Source organism: Amblyomma maculatum, chromosome 6 (assembly GCF_055883805.1).
Source record: "Amblyomma maculatum isolate TAMU_Amacu chromosome 6, ASM5588380v1, whole genome shotgun sequence".
Classification (NCBI taxonomy): Eukaryota; Metazoa; Arthropoda; class Arachnida; order Ixodida; family Ixodidae; genus Amblyomma; species Amblyomma maculatum.
Genome location: NC_139349.1, coordinates 94,063,623 through 94,079,729, shown reverse-complemented (window position 1 = coordinate 94,079,729; position 16,107 = coordinate 94,063,623). Strand labels below are relative to the sequence as shown.

Here is a 16,107-nt window from a genome sequence, read left to right as displayed (position 1 = left end):
ATAATCTACGGTCGTTTAGGGTAACAAATTGGATTCCAAAAGAAGGAAACCGTAGCAGGGAGCTGCAGAAAGTCAGGTGGGCGGATGAAGTTAAGAATTTTGAAGGGAACAACAGGATGCAGCTAGTGCAGGACCGGGATAATTAAAGGAGTATGGGAGAGATCTTCACCCTGCAGAGGGTATAGTCCGACTGATGATGATAACGCTCCACGTAACAGTTTTAAAGCCCCTGCTGTGTCATTGCATCGCTGCAGAACGCGGGCGGGTATCGACCCCGTGACCTGCCGGGATTGGGCCGGGGCACGGGAGGTGGCGGCTTCCTGGCACACACTATGACAGCGTTGGCGTTCCTCCAGCGGGTGCGTCGTTCTTCGGAGCGTGCGTGGTTGCTGACTCGGCAACAGAGCCCGCGCGTGCGCCTCACGCGCGACAACGAGCTTTGCGTGCCGGCCGCGCAGCTCAGGGCTCCGTTCGCAACGGGATTCCCCTTCTTGGACCTCGCGACGCTCGGTGCTATGGCATCCCAGCAGATGCTCCAGGTAGCGCATGGGTTCAAAGCGCGGCTAGTGCTAAAGGATGGCTTCAATGGCGACTGTACGCTGTGTATTAAGAGTGAGTAGTGCTGAGCCACTTTCGCAGTGAACCAGATTCAGCGGTTCGGCAACAATTTCAGGCCTTGCTGCAATAAGCTACTGTAGTACATATAACATCGTTGAGTTTTCTTCACTTTTGAAATATTTTGAATAGTGTAGATGATTAGCGGCTTTTTCAGTTAGCATGCACTTGAGTGGAAATAATACTGAAGGATTACACATGCTAACCTCCGAATAACACCCAGCTGACGGTCCAGCTTCGTCCTCTGTTTCCATCGTGTCTGCTGGTGTTATTTTTCGTGAACCGATACTATCTTGCCTTATTGTCTACTAGTTTAGGAATCTTGCAAAGGAATGAAAAGCTTAACGGAATTTACGTTACGAGAGGCAGAGCATACGTGTCCCGCCGTAAATATTAAGCCTGCAGTGCAAACTCTACGAAGCGGCATTAGGGGAGCGAAGTGAACGCAGAAACGACATGCGTTTAAATTTTGATAAAGTTTAGCAATTTGCACAAACGGACTCGAGGCGTGCTCTAATTAGTGGACATTTATGCAGGCCGTAGGTGAACGGGGCAGCCGCGTGGACGACACAGGCACCGCGCGTGACTGGTGGACGGACAAAACTCGCCAGCAGATGTGGCAATACGTGCTCTGCTTGCGACAGGTACGCTAAACGTGTTATATATGCGCTATGGGTACACCTAAGTCACTACAACAGCTCATGGCGTTTTTGCCACGGGATGTTCAAAATGATGTTATCCGATCGAGCTGTGGCAAATTAACCCTAGAACAAGGTCGAAGCTCTGCACAAAATTCCTTGCATGTGAATACCTCACAAGTCTTCGCGGTTGCTTCTTTCCGCCTCTTTGGCACTTACGGTGTCTATGATTGCTCAGTAATAGTTTAATTCATGGCTTCCACAGATCCGCCAGCTCGAATGAACGACACAGGCATTATTCTGAGCACGACAAGTTAGCCATAACTACCGACTAGTCTCGACTAGGTACGCAAGCTTTGTACGGCGCCTCCATGAGGCGGCTGAACGAACGTTATCCTTTTCTTGCTTGCATAGGCAGTTTTCTTGGGCAGAGAGCTTGTGGCCCCTTCCAGAAAGTAGGCGTAAATGCAAAAGGATGACTAGCCGCGTAGCAGCTAGTCATCTTGCTATACATAATATTCTTCCTCTTTACAAGAGCAGAGGTAAATTATTAAGAAACGTTAACAATCGCGCAAATTTCACAAAAGCGGAAATAGTTTCCAGAAAGATAGGGGTCCAATTCATGTGAAGTTATTTTCTGGCACACGCCATTCGGGAAATCTGAGCAAGTCAGTAGCTGTATAGTTTCCTGAAAAATCGCTCCCCATGGGTGTTCATTATTATTGACACTAAGACAATGCCTGAAGCTTTCCTTATTGTGTTTCAATAAACCCAATTGTTAGTCAGCGCTTGTCTTGTCCTTGTACCGCCTTTCTTGCGCTGCTCCCCAGTACTTCTCAGCATGGTGTGTTATTTCGTACTCTGCGGACTGCTGGGAGCAGGTATACCTCTCCGGCCACGCGGGCGGCTTGGCGTATCCGGATGCGGACGTGTGGGACCAGCTCGGCAGTGCTATACTGGGGCTACAGACTGCTTTCGAAGTGGCGCTACTCAACCGACCTACCGCCGAATCAGGAGGAGGGCATGCGGTCACTCTATCCGGATCCCGGCAGGGCCCGCTGTCCATGATTCAACGCTTTTTTGTGCGGTTCTGCCGCGGATATTGCGAGCGACACGTGTACGTGAAAATGTCAGTATGGAGCTCTTGAAGATACGGTATATTGACACTTGCCAGTTAAGACAACCCCAGTGCAGTTTTAGCTGGCAAGTGTCTCGAACTTGCTTACAGTACCACTTGCAGCAACTGGGAGAGAGCATAATTAAATACATGTGATAACTTTTTCATCGCGTTGCCGCGTAAATAAAACTGGTGCTTCAAGACCTGGAGTTGTCCGTATATTTCTACAAGCAATAATTTTTTTATTTGTTTGTTTATTTTACCCTCAGGGACAAAGGGCATTGCAGAGGGGAGTGTGGATACATGAGAGTACAATATGTACAGCAATAGCCGCCAACGAAGAAGATAGTACGTTCAGAATGCAGTCGGTATACATTAAAATACATTTTACTAAGTAAAAAGCAAATACTGACATAGTGCCAAGCATATATACATTCAAGAGGAAACGATAGCTTTGCGAAATGCATTACAATCTACCACGCTATTACTAATTAAGTAATTAATGGATAAAAAATTAGTAATTTTTAATTATTTAGCACTTAATGACTAATTATTGACTAATTAGCAACCAATTACTGATTAGGGCCAGTTGCGTAGCAGAATGCGACACTCAGGCTTTCGCCTTTCACTACTTTAGTCGCTAAAGTACCTCGTAATTTTTGACCAACCCTGTCAAGACATCTGAACCCTCGCCGAGCAAATTCTCATTTCTCAGACACCCCACTTGGCAATGCACTAGGAGAGCATGATTCCGAATGGTGCATGGAAATATGCCGACCACAACTAGGTTACCACAGGGATGAGGGCGGCGGAAAAACAACCTTCGGAGTATTGCTTCTTTCCAGCGCACAATGTCACGTGGGACGTCGGCGCTATGTAATGGGGAAATTCCAGGTTCGGTTCGGCTGAAGGTTCGCGTTTTCCAAGAGAAGTCGAGCCTCCGGAGAGGAGGAAACTAATTCAATGGTACGCGACTGTGTTGAGTAGCTCCTGCGTACTTCCAGAGACATGCGTGCGGATTCATACGGATTCAATGTGCACGAACTGCCATTGATAATTCACCAAGTATCTCTTGAGTTTGTTCGAAGATTCGATAGTCAGAACATGCCGCCGTATACTGAATACGCCTAATAAATTTGTGGAGATGTCAGTGCGACTGTTAAAAGGAAAGAGACGCGGATGAAGGTGAAGCGCATCCCAAATGGCCAGACAGGGCGTAGTCATAACTGTCTTGCGAAGCCATACTCATACGATGTGACATATACGGCGGTGCGTGTTGCAGGAATGGGTCTGGCCGGATTCCGGGCCGCTGGGTGTGCAATGCAGCAGCGCAACATCTGCCAGCGTTTGCGGATGCCTTTGGCTGCCCGGATGAAGCGCCGATGCTGCCCAAGGAGGTATGCGACGGGTTCTAGGCGCCTCGGGACGGGCAACCGTGAGTTACCGCTTCCATACTGCTTTCTCCGACGCGAAAAACCGCACAGTTGACTTTGTTTCTCCTTGCACTTCCATAACGAGAAGTGAATGAGAAGGCACAAAGTTTTTATTGTTTTACTGTTTTACCAAAAACTTGAATCCTTGAATTTCTTTTTAACTGAAAAGGCAAACTTTTCAGTCTGAACTTTTGGCAGCTTAGAACCCCTTTCTCATTTTTTGATCTCTATTCACCATTTATCAACTACAATAAGTTACAGTAGCTTCTCATCGTCTTTCACACACCAATCGATAATCAATCAGAAGAATTAGAAATTACTGTGATGCAATGTATTTTACGCAGCCCCTGATTATTTCCGACACGCGGTGCTCACAGCTGCTGCTACTACTACTACGACGCCGACGGCTTTTCGGCTGGACTTGCTTTGAACGCTACACCGTCGGACGTGGTGTAGCATCCGAAGGAGCAGGCGCCCGCTCGCACCCCCTGCCGCATGACAGTGAAGACAACCCTCAGTCGGTTGTCTTTGCGAACGGTTGCGTGGCTGCGCGCGTTACACACACCGCGATTGAATACAATATGAGGACAAGAAACTACACATCCAGTTGTTAATTTGAAATAGATACTTAAGACCGCTTACGCGTATGAATATAAAAGCGTTATCGTGTCATGGGTGAATTGTTCCGTAGTGATGTTTTAGTACAATAAGGGAACCCTTAAGCTTTCCCTTAGGAGTAGAAGCGATAGCGGAGAAATTTTGCTCACTGAAGCAGTTTAAATATTTCCCAATCTCTGTGCCAATCTCTCAATGCTGAAAATTATTGCCGTGAAAAGGCATTGTCAAAGGCGCTGTCGCTTCTGTTAATAATAATAATAATAATAATAATAATAATAATAATAATAATAATAATAATAATAATAATAATAATAATAATAATAATAATAATAATAATAATAATAATAATAATAATAATAATAATAATAATAATAATAATAAATAAATCAATCAATCTTTATTTAATGTGCGCAGGAACAACCATGTGGTCTTTGTGCTGCAGCACAAATAAAAAAAAAGAAACAAAAATGAAAAAGCACAAACATGTTTACACACACAAAGAGAACACAAAAAAAAGAAATAAATAATACATGAAATGAAACAGACGAAAAGTATCACGGAAAGTAAGCAAACAATGAGTAGCATCACTTATATACACAGTGAGAGAATTTTTTAGCACACCAGGAAATAAAGAAAAAAAAAAACGAACGGTAGATAGAAGACAAAAAAACAACAACAAATAACTGACATTGATTATAGTAATATAGAAATATACATAAAATAAACAACCCTTCCAGGCGCAACAAGTGCATGGTACTTAAAACACAGGCTAGAAATACAGAATAATGCAATAAAGAAGTAAAATTGAACAAGGGGCAGTAAGATTCGAATATAAAGTTTAAAGTTGAAATGTAAGTAAGAAACGGATAAAAAGTAGTTCACGATACAGACAGCATTGAACAGGAGAAAAAGCAAAAGTGAAGTAAATACAATTTAAGGCTAGAAAGTGGGAGTTTTAAGTGATAAAGTACTATTTAGAATACAACGCTACGAACATCCAATGTAAATGAACAGAGCGAGTTTTGGAAGATGTAATAATAATAATAATAATAATAATAATAATAATAATAATAATAATAATAATAATAATAATAATAATAATAATAATAATAATAATAATAATAATAATAATAAAAGTTTTTATTTCTATGCGGGCCTGCCGAAGCCGCAGATGGATTTGAAGGGCAGTGCCCTGCAGCGCAAGGCATCATTCAAGTGCGGCTGAAAGCAAATACCCAAAATTACAAAGTAGAAAGCATTGAAGAAAACTATTTGCAAATATCAAATATACTAACTCTAATCTGTTTTCTGGTATCCAAAGAATATGTGCGTTCTGGAACATGCGGGTTTCTATGTGAGATAAACGAGGGCGTCACACTCGTACGTGTTAGTAACCAAAACAATATTCTTTTGATCATATGTATATTAATACAACTGTCTCGGTAAATGATGCAGTAAAATTAGGCATGTGTGCAAGAACAAAAACATCAGCCTCGTTGTCTATATGGAAACCATAGAGTACACATTTTAATATCGTTTTCAGAACTTAGTCAACCTTATTATGCCAGGAAGCTGAACAACAGCTAGTTATGTGACGTAATGCATTCTAGCAGGATCTGTTTACAGTCTTCATTCTTATGCACATAGGACAGAGTAATTTGCTAATATATAACATACAGGCTATGCTATGGAGTTTGGTACATACATAAATAGGTGGCTATTCCATGTCATGCCAGCGGCGGAAAAAAGTTCCCAAGTATTTTACTGCGGAAACATAACTCAAGAGGACGACAGTTCCAACTATAGGTCTGTCAGCGTAAAAACAATGAGACTTTCAGCTTGACAGGTTTTAATAGATTATGGAAACAAATTAACTGCTTTTGTAGCATTAATAGTGACTGAATTATTATAAAACCAAGGCATACAACTTCACAGACCCATTGAAGGGACTGTGTAAGGTGAAGCTTTGGTTCCCCTTCAATTCTTCCTTTTTATCTTTCAGATACCCAGAAGCCGGATCTTCCTGCGAGCTAAGATGATCGTAGTGTACCAACCAGTCATCTATTGAACCCTGATGGATACTCTGCATTCCACGACACCATCGTCCATATATATTGTGCAAGCGACTTCTTGACGGGGCCCTCTGACGAGACTACGCGTTTTTATTGCCGACTACACATCCAAAAAATTGTATCGACGCAGCAGAAACCTACACGGCAGAGAACAATTAGTAACTCCAGCTTTTACTTCGCATTTGACGAAAATCGTCATTTTGTTTCGAATTTCGGAACCATATCATTCAATGCATACTTTTTCTTCATGTTAACTACGCGTTCTACACATTCTGCAGTCTTCCACTGCGCACGATTAGGCTCATAGAGCTCGATCCTTTCTTATGTAGTTTCCTTATAGAGCTCGATCTGTATCATGCTATGAATAACTCACTAAAATATCGTGTTGGAAACGTGGTCACTGAATATATTGACGTGGTTATTTTGGTGCGACTAAGCAGAAATGAGGATTTTCAACCAAAACCTAAATACAAAAGTTTTATTACCAGAATGAATATAGGTGATGGATTTAAAATATAATTCTTTCTAGTTGATATTCATTAAGCGTTGCCATAATAGGAAGACAAATATTATGCCTGCAAAACCTGTACTTGCCACGCTGTATCAATTTTGCTTTTTAAAGTAAATCATCGCCTAAAAAGAAGGGTTGCAGCGGTGGCGTAGCGGTAGAATATCCGCCTCGCATGCAATAGGACCGGGGCTCAAATCCCGGTGCCGCGCAATTCTCCACCGGATTAAAAAAAAAAGAAAAAGAAAAAAAAAGTCCCCGTGTCGATGGAATTGCATAAACAGGTTTGGGGTGCGATCTGATGCCGGTGAACACCTCCGGCAACGCACTCCCTCACCAGAACAGGAGTTGGCCACCCTGGTGCAGTAATTGGCCGCAACCTCTTATGATAAGCTCCATAAAACCCCGGCCCTCAGACACCAGCGGCTGCGGGACAACTCACCACGGCGGCGGTCAGACCTGTGACGCAGCAGGGGGTGCTAAGTATTCCTGGCTCCGCTGGACAGGCCGCCATTAGAAACTGACCCTGGCAACGTTTAAAACTAGGACCCGAGCTAGTGAAGTCAGTTTAGCAGTGCTGTTAGAGGAACTAGAGGGTACGAAATGGGATGTAATGGGGCTTAGTGAGGCTAGGAGGCCGAATGAGGCATATACTGTACTGAATGATGGGCATGTACCGTGTTATCTACATTTACCAGAGGCGACACCTAGGAGCAGGTTCCCTTGTCAATAAGTATATAGCGGGCAATGTAGATGAATTCTATAGTATTAATGAGAGGGTGGCAGGCATCGTAATTAGGCCTAATAAGCGGTATAAACTGAAGGTTGTACAGGCCTATGCACATGTAGTTATGATGACCAGGCAGTTGAAAGCTTCTACGAAGCTTTCAACTGCCTGATGGGTTTCTTTTCTTACTAATCCGTTGCGTTCTTTTTTCAGATTTAGGCTAGTTCGGGACCTCACCATCCTGTGGTCACTGCATCGCACTTTCCCGATTACCTTTACATCTTGCATAATGGCGGGGGTTAAACACATTATGAAGTCAATTTCATTTTTAGTCTCCCCGTTAGGACTTTTCCATGTCCATTTCCGGTTCTTCCGTTTGCCATAGTCACCTAGTCACCTTCGTAGAATCGGCTAGCCGATTCTACGAAGATGTAGGATCGGCAATGCGAAAAGTAAAGACGCAGTATACTGTACTAATGGGCGACTTCAATGTCAAGGTAGGGAAAAAGCAGGCAGGAAACCAGGCAGTAGGTGACTATGGCAAACGGAAGAACCGGAAATGGACATGGAAAAGCCCTAACGGGGAGACTAATACTGAAATTAACTTCATAATGTGTTGAACCCCCGCCATTATGCAAGATGTAAAGGTAATTGGGAAAGTGCGATGCAGTGACCATAGGATGGTGAGGTCCCGAATTAGCCTAATCTGAAAAAGGAACGTAACGGATTAGTAAGAAAAAAAACCCATCAACGAACTAGCGGTGAGGGGGAGGGCAGAAGAGTTCAGGATCTCGCTACAGAATAGATAATCAGCTCTAACCGAGGATGGCGACATTATCATAGAAGCAATGAACAATAATTTCAGAGATATCACGGAGTGCGCGGTAGAAGTAGGTGATAGGATAGTTAGAGAGGATACCGGTAAGCTGTCTAAGGAGACAGAAACGCCAGAGTATGAAAGTTTCCAATCCAAGAGACACGATGGAATTGGCCGAGATATCAAAGCTAATCAATAAGCGCAAGGTGGCCGATATAAGAAAGTATAGCATGGAGAAATTTGAGCATGCTGTAAAGAACGGGGGAAGCCTTAAAGCGGTAAAGAAGAAATTGGACATAGGCAAAAACCAGATGTATGCGATAAGGGACAAGGCGGCCAACGTCATCACGAATATGGACAAGATAGTCAAAGTAGCCGAGCAGTTCTATACAGATCTCTCCAGTAGCCAAAGTGGTCAGGACCGTAATGAGATTGGCGGTAGGGAAAAACAGTCAGACGTTCCACCAGTGACGAAGGACGAGGTCAAGAAAGCATTAGAAACTATGAAAACGGGGAAATCCGCTGGAGAGGATCAGATAACTACAGATTTGCTGAAGGACAGGGGGGATATCGTGCTAGAAAAACTGGCCACCCTGTATACGCAGTGCCTGGTGTGATCGGCGGTACCGGAACCATGGAAGAATGCAAACATTATCCTCATTCATAAGAAAGGGGACTCTAAGGACCTTAAAAATTACAGACCAATCAACTTACTGTCTGTTACGTATAAGGTATTTACTAAGGTAATCGCTATTAGAATCAGGACAACCTTATACTGCAATCAAGCAAAGGATCAAGCAGGTTTTCGAAAACGGTACTCTACTATCGATCATATCCATACCATCAACCAAGTGATAGAAAAATGCTCGGAATATAACCAGCCCTTATACATAGCATTCATTAATAACGAAAAAGCATATGACTCAGTTGAAACCTCGGCAGTGATGCAGGCATTGCAAAATCAGGGGGTAGACGAGCCGTACGTGAAAGTGCTGGAAGATATATATATGGTGGCTGCACAGCAACCATAGTTCTGCATAAAGAAAGTAACAAAACTCCCATAAAGAAAAGTGTTAGGCAAGGGGACGCAATCTCCCTAGTACTATTCACAGCTTGCTTAGAGGAAGTATTCAGAGACTTGCAATGGGAGCAGTTAGGCATAAGGGTAGATGGAGAATACCTCAGTAATCTGCGATTTGCTGATGACATTGCCTTGCTAAGCAACTCGGGGGATGAACTGCGAATAATGATTGATGACCTAAACAGAAAAAAGGTAGGCTTGAAAATCAATATGCAGAAGACTAAGGTAATGTTCAACAGCCTCGGAAAGGAACAGCAGTTTACATTAGGTAGCGAAGTACTGGAAGTAGTAGGTGAATATGTCTACTTAGAACAGGTAGTAACAGCAGATCCGGACCATGAAAAGGAAATAACAAGAATAAGATTGGGATGGAGCGCATTTGGCAAGCACTCGCAGATTATGACTAGCAGCTTACCGGTATCACTCAAGAGGAAAGTATACAACAGTTGCACCTTACCTGTACTCACCTATGGGGCTGAAACGTGGATGCTAACCAAGAAAGTTCTACTTAAGTTGAGGACAACCCAGAGGGCCATGGAACGAAAAATGGTAGGGGTAACATTAAGAGATAGGAAGCGTGAAGAGCATGGGTCAGAGAAATAACTCAAGTTGCCGACATTCTAGTGGAAATTAAGAAGAAGAAATGGACATGGGCAGGACATGTAGTGCGAAGGGAGGATAAACGATGGTCGCTAGGGTAACAAACTGGATTCCAAGGGAAGGAAAGCGTAGCAGGGGGCGGCAGAAAGTTACGTGGGCGGATGAGGTTAAGAAGTTCGCAGGGATCAAGTGGATGCAGCTAGCACAGAACCGGGTTAAGTGGAGAAATATGGGAGAGGCCTTCGCCCTGCAGTGGGTATAGTCAGGCGGCTGCTGCTGCTGCTGCTGCTGCTGCTGCTGCTGCTGCTGCTGCTGCTGCTGCTGCTGCTGCTGCTGCTGCTGCTGCTGCTGCTGCTGCTGCTGCTGCTGCTGCTGCTGCTGCTGCTGCTGCTGCTGCTGCTGCTGCTGCTGCTGCTGCTGCTGCTGCTGCTGCTGCTGCTGCTGCTGCTGCTGCTGCTGCTGCTGCTGCTGCTGCTGCTGCTGCTGCTGCTGCTGCTGCTGCTGCTGCTGCTGCTGCTGCTGCTGCTGCTGCTGCTGCTGCTGCTGCTGCTGCTGCTGCTGCTGCTGCTGCTGCTGCTGCTGCTGCTGCTGCTGCTGCTGCTGCTGCTGCTGCTGCTGCTGCTGCTGCTGCTGCTGCTGCTGCTGCTGCTGCTGCTGCTGCTGCTGCTGCTGCTGCTGCTGCTGCTGCTGCTGCTGCTGCTGCTGCTGCTGCTGCTGCTGCTGCTGCTGCTGCTGCTGCTGCTGCTGCTGCTGCTGCTGCTGCTGCTGCTGCTGCTGCTGCTGCTGCTGCTGCTGCTGCTGCTGCTGCTGCTGCTGCTGCTGCTGCTGCTGCTGCTGCTGCTGCTGCTGCTGCTGCTGCTGCTGCTGCTGCTGCTGCTGCTGCTGCTGCTGCTGCTGCTGCTGCTGCTGCTGCTGCTGCTGCTGCTGCTGCTGCTGCTGCTGCTGCTGCTGCTGCTGCTGCTGCTGCTGCTGCTGCTGCTGCTGCTGCTGCTGCTGCTGCTGCTGCTGCTGCTGCTGCTGCTGCTGCTGCTGCTGCTGCTGCTGCTGCTGCTGCTGCTGCTGCTGCTGCTGCTGCTGCTGCTGCTGCTGCTGCTGCTGCTGCTGCTGCTGCTGCTGCTGCTGCTGCTGCTGCTGCTGCTGCTGCTGCTGCTGCTGCTGCTGCTGCTGCTGCTGCTGCTGCTGCTGCTGCTGCTGCTGCTGCTGCTGCTGCTGCTGCTGCTGCTGCTGCTGCTGCTGCTGCTGCTGCTGCTGCTGCTGCTGCTGCTGCTGCTGCTGCTGCTGCTGCTGCTGCTGCTGCTGCTGCTGCTGCTGCTGCTGCTGCTGCTGCTGCTGCTGCTGCTGCTGCTGCTGCTGCTGCTGCTGCTGCTGCTGCTGCTGCTGCTGCTGCTGCTGCTGCTGCTGCTGCTGCTGCTGCTGCTGCTGCTGCTGCTGCTGCTGCTGCTGCTGCTGCTGCTGCTGCTGCTGCTGCTGCTGCTGCTGCTGCTGCTGCTGCTGCTGCTGCTGCTGCTGCTGCTGCTGCTGCTGCTGCTGCTGCTGCTGCTGCTGCTGCTGCTGCTGCTGCTGCTGCTGCTGCTGCTGCTGCTGCTGCTGCTGCTGCTGCTGCTGCTGCTGCTGCTGCTGCTGCTGCTGCTGCTGCTGCTGCTGCTGCTGCTGCTGCTGCTGCTGCTGCTGCTGCTGCTGCTGCTGCTGCTGCTGCTGCTGCTGCTGCTGCTGCTGCTGCTGCTGCTGCTGCTGCTGCTGCTGCTGCTGCTGCTGCTGCTGCTGCTGCTGCTGCTGCTGCTGCTGCTGCTGCTGCTGCTGCTGCTGCTGCTGCTGCTGCTGCTGCTGCTGCTGCTGCTGCTGCTGCTGCTGCTGCTGCTGCTGCTGCTGCTGCTGCTGCTGCTGCTGCTGCTGCTGCTGCTGCTGCTGCTGCTGCTGCTGCTGCTGCTGCTGCTGCTGCTGCTGCTGCTGCTGCTGCTGCTGCTGCTGCTGCTGCTGCTGCTGCTGCTGCTGCTGCTGCTGCTGCTGCTGCTGCTGCTGCTGCTGCTGCTGCTGCTGCTGCTGCTGCTGCTGCTGCTGCTGCTGCTGCTGCTGCTGCTGCTGCTGCTGCTGCTGCTGCTGCTGCTGCTGCTGCTGCTGCTGCTGCTGCTGCTGCTGCTGCTGCTGCTGCTGCTGCTGCTGCTGCTGCTGCTGCTGCTGCTGCTGCTGCTGCTGCTGCTGCTGCTGCTGCTGCTGCTGCTGCTGCTGCTGCTGCTGCTGCTGCTGCTGCTGCTGCTGCTGCTGCTGCTGCTGCTGCTGCTGCTGCTGCTGCTGCTGCTGCTGCTGCTGCTGCTGCTGCTGCTGCTGCTGCTGCTGCTGCTGCTGCTGCTGCTGCTGCTGCTGCTGCTGCTGCTGCTGCTGCTGCTGCTGCTGCTGCTGCTGCTGCTGCTGCTGCTGCTGCTGCTGCTGCTGCTGCTGCTGCTGCTGCTGCTGCTGCTGCTGCTGCTGCTGCTGCTGCTGCTGCTGCTGCTGCTGCTGCTGCTGCTGCTGCTGCTGCTGCTGCTGCTGCTGCTGCTGCTGCTGCTGCTGCTGCTGCTGCTGCTGCTGCTGCTGCTGCTGCTGCTGCTGCTGCTGCTGCTGCTGCTGCTGCTGCTGCTGCTGCTGCTGCTGCTGCTGCTGCTGCTGCTGCTGCTGCTGCTGCTGCTGCTGCTGCTGCTGCTGCTGCTGCTGCTGCTGCTGCTGCTGCTGCTGCTGCTGCTGCTGCTGCTGCTGCTGCTGCTGCTGCTGCTGCTGCTGCTGCTGCTGCTGCTGCTGCTGCTGCTGCTGCTGCTGCTGCTGCTGCTGCTGCTGCTGCTGCTGCTGCTGCTGCTGCTGCTGCTGCTGCTGCTGCTGCTGCTGCTGCTGCTGCTGCTGCTGCTGCTGCTGCTGCTGCTGCTGCTGCTGCTGCTGCTGCTGCTGCTGCTGCTGCTGCTGCTGCTGCTGCTGCTGCTGCTGCTGCTGCTGCTGCTGCTGCTGCTGCTGCTGCTGCTGCTGCTGCTGCTGCTGCTGCTGCTGCTGCTGCTGCTGCTGCTGCTGCTGCTGCTGCTGCTGCTGCTGCTGCTGCGCGCCGCCGCCGCCGCCGCCGCCGCCGCCGCCGCCGCCGCCGCCGCCGCCGCCGCCGCCGCCGCCGCCGCCGCCGCCGCCGCCGCCGCCGCCGCCGCCGCCGCCGCCGCCGCCGCCGCCGCCGCCGCCGCCGCCGCCGCCGCCGCTGCTGCCGCCGCCGCCGCCGCCGCCGCCGCCGCCGCCGCCGCCGCCGCCGCCGCCGCCGCCGCCCCCGCCGCCGCCGCCGCCGCCGCCGCCGCCGCCGCCGCCGCCGCCGCCGCCGCCGCCGCCGCCGCCGCCGCCGCCGCTGCCGCTGCCGCTGCTGCTGCTGCTGCTGCTGCTGCTGCTGCTGATGATGATGATGATGATGATGAAATAATAGAAGAGAAACATTACCTGCGCCTTGAGGATATGATACGATAGGGGTATGAGGTCCTTTGCGGTGCTTCTGCAGAGAGAAATTTGACAAAGACACTTTGCCCTTCTAACGACTGCTCCGAAGGGGAACGCTGAAGACAGAAGAATATCCACCCGAATCCAGTCTTCGCGGCACAAGGAGGAAGGAAATAAAGGCAACATTGCGGAACTTGAGAGACTGCGTAGGTGCTATCAGTGTGAAAAAGACTCACTATTAATCTAACCTATTCCACCCTACCCCAATGACGTGCTTCATGCTGCAACCTATAACACGATTATTGTGTATGCTCTATCTTTAGTAAGGCTCTGACTGGTGGCGACGTGCGCACGTGCGCGCGGAAGCAGGCGCCAGAGAGGATGGAGAGAAAATCGCAAACCATAAACAGGAAGGATTGCATCATGAATGCAGCTGTAACAGAAGACGGGTAAATTAAGTGATATAGAGACGCCTTTGTCCAGCAGTAGGGTTAGTCATGCTGCTGCTCATGATGACGATGGCCGGAAACTTACTAGTCTTCGGGTTCGCATAAGTGAAGAAGTGGGCAGAGATGGGAACCAAACCTGGTACTCATGGATCCCATGTCAGACATGGTAAACATATGTATCACTCAGACACGTCGATATACCTTCGTTTAAGCGGGTTTTTATCTATGCCTGCTAGTTTTTGCCACAATGCGGCAGATTACTACTGCATGCTTATGAACTTAACTATGAGATAAAAGGGGTACTAATTAACGGACTTCTGATTAGGGGATTAATTTACGCGAAAGGGTATACGCAAAAAAAGCTGCTGGGGAGAGCCCTTAACGGTATCCTGTTATACACTGAGGTGTACTTTCAATTTTTTTTTCACTCGCTGACCATGTGGGCTTAAAGCCATACCAAACATGTAATGCAGAGAAGCCGACCCCTCCACACCATTTTGCACTAGACTGCTGCAGTAAACACTTCAACTTACGTACCTTAATTACCGGCGTATAACTTTGCTTTCTAGGCAAGAAAGGACAAGAGCGCTCTGGAGGAAGCACGGTCATGTACAACTGTTGCTACTGTGTTCGAGACAATTGTCGTTTTGTGCATGTTCCGACGAGTTTTCGATTATGTGTAGGTATAGAACGCGCCCGAAAGCTGTCGCCATTCTTCCTTACGACGATCTTTCCTGAAGCCTTTGACCGACTATTTGCTACCGAAATGATCTTGCTGCGCCACTTGAGTGGACTGATGACGCTGAATTTGCATTCGGCTCTGCCAAGGAGCTCGCAGATGCAACCTTGTTCATACATCCCGTTTCTGGGGGTAGGGGCTTGGAACGAATGCTCAGCCTGCGGCGGTTAATGGAAGGCAGGGACGTGCACGTAGAGAGTGGTAGCCTAGCCGTTACCTTGGCGTACGTCAAAGGTGCCGTCACAGGCAGCAGCAGGGGGTTGGACGACAAAGCATCAGATGTTTCCTTGCACGACGCGGAGCAAGGTAGGTCAGTTCAGGAACGAGGCGATCAGAGTCTTGAAAATGGAGAAGAGTGAAAGCTGGCGTGCGACGTCTTCACGCACAAAAGCTTTGATCTGTTGACTCGGCAGGTTGCCTTCAGAAGTTGTAGAAGCACCAAAGGCAAATGCGGATAGGGCCTTGTCGTACACACCGAAGCACCGCAGCGTAGAAGCGCGCTGCTTGAGGAGCTCATCGTAGCTCTGACAAAGCTTCACAATTTCACTGGTGGTGGCAGGATTTTTCGCTACCAGCATCTGAAAAGCGTCGTCCGCAATGCATTTAAGGATGTTTTGAATCTTATCCGCTTCCGGCATGACCGTGTTGACGCGTTTACAGAGATCAATCGGCACGCTTAGCACGATCACGTAAACGCGGTTCGGCACGAAGCTTGTGCACTGCCTGGCGGCTGAACACTTCCGGGAAATCCTGAAATTGAGACCAAGATGACAGGTTTCATCGTTGCGACACCAGAGGTTCGACACGTACGTCCGTCAGATAAAATATAACGTTACAGAGGTTGTAAAAGTGATACTATTTGTTGTAGCTGCTATCTTTTTCATATGACGATAGACAGTCGTCGACATCTTGGTCTGCCGTGTCACTGAAGAGGCAAGTGTCGCGCTGCCGTATGACGTCAGAACAAAAGACCATGGGTAGAACGGCCGGAAATGTCGAAGTGGTTTCGTCTTGCATGGCAGATGCAAAGGGCACTGTACGGCTTCGGAGTTCCAGTGTAGATGGGAACACATCCCGCGCCTCCACCAGTTTTAGCACAGCGTTTACTAAGGTTGCTCAGGTGGATTAAGCTGTTCAGCAGAATCTTGCAGTGAAGCGCTAGGCGTCCTCCTTCGTCTTCGAGCATGCCAATTTATATAACAGTTTAACTAAATAATCTATATCTATATAACAGCTTACACAAATAATCCATAGCTATATA

General features: G+C 49.2%; 1 protein-coding gene across 1 annotated transcript; it reads left to right on the top strand.

Moving 5' to 3' along the window:
- Window positions 1-266: 266 nt before the first annotated feature.
- On the top strand, window positions 267-3,785 carry LOC146186293 (neprilysin-21-like). The gene is made up of 4 exons (XM_084605648.1): window positions 267-539; window positions 1,152-1,259; window positions 2,135-2,370; window positions 3,653-3,785. The coding sequence occupies exons 1-4, from the start codon at window positions 333-335 to the stop codon at window positions 3,783-3,785; spliced, it is 684 nt and encodes a 227-aa protein (XP_084461774.1). The 5' UTR covers window positions 267-332.
- Window positions 3,786-16,107: the final 12,322 nt, after the last annotated feature.

Coding starts and splice junctions, on each gene's coding strand:
- LOC146186293 (XM_084605648.1), top strand. CDS start 333: ATGACAGCGTTGGCGTTCCTCCAGCGGGTGCGTCGTTCTTCGGAGCGT. Junction 540..1,151: donor CATCCCAGCAGATGCTCCAG/GTAGCGCATGGG, acceptor ACATTTATGCAG/GCCGTAGGTGAACGGGGCAG. Junction 1,260..2,134: donor ACGTGCTCTGCTTGCGACAG/GTACGCTAAACG, acceptor TGCTGGGAGCAG/GTATACCTCTCCGGCCACGC.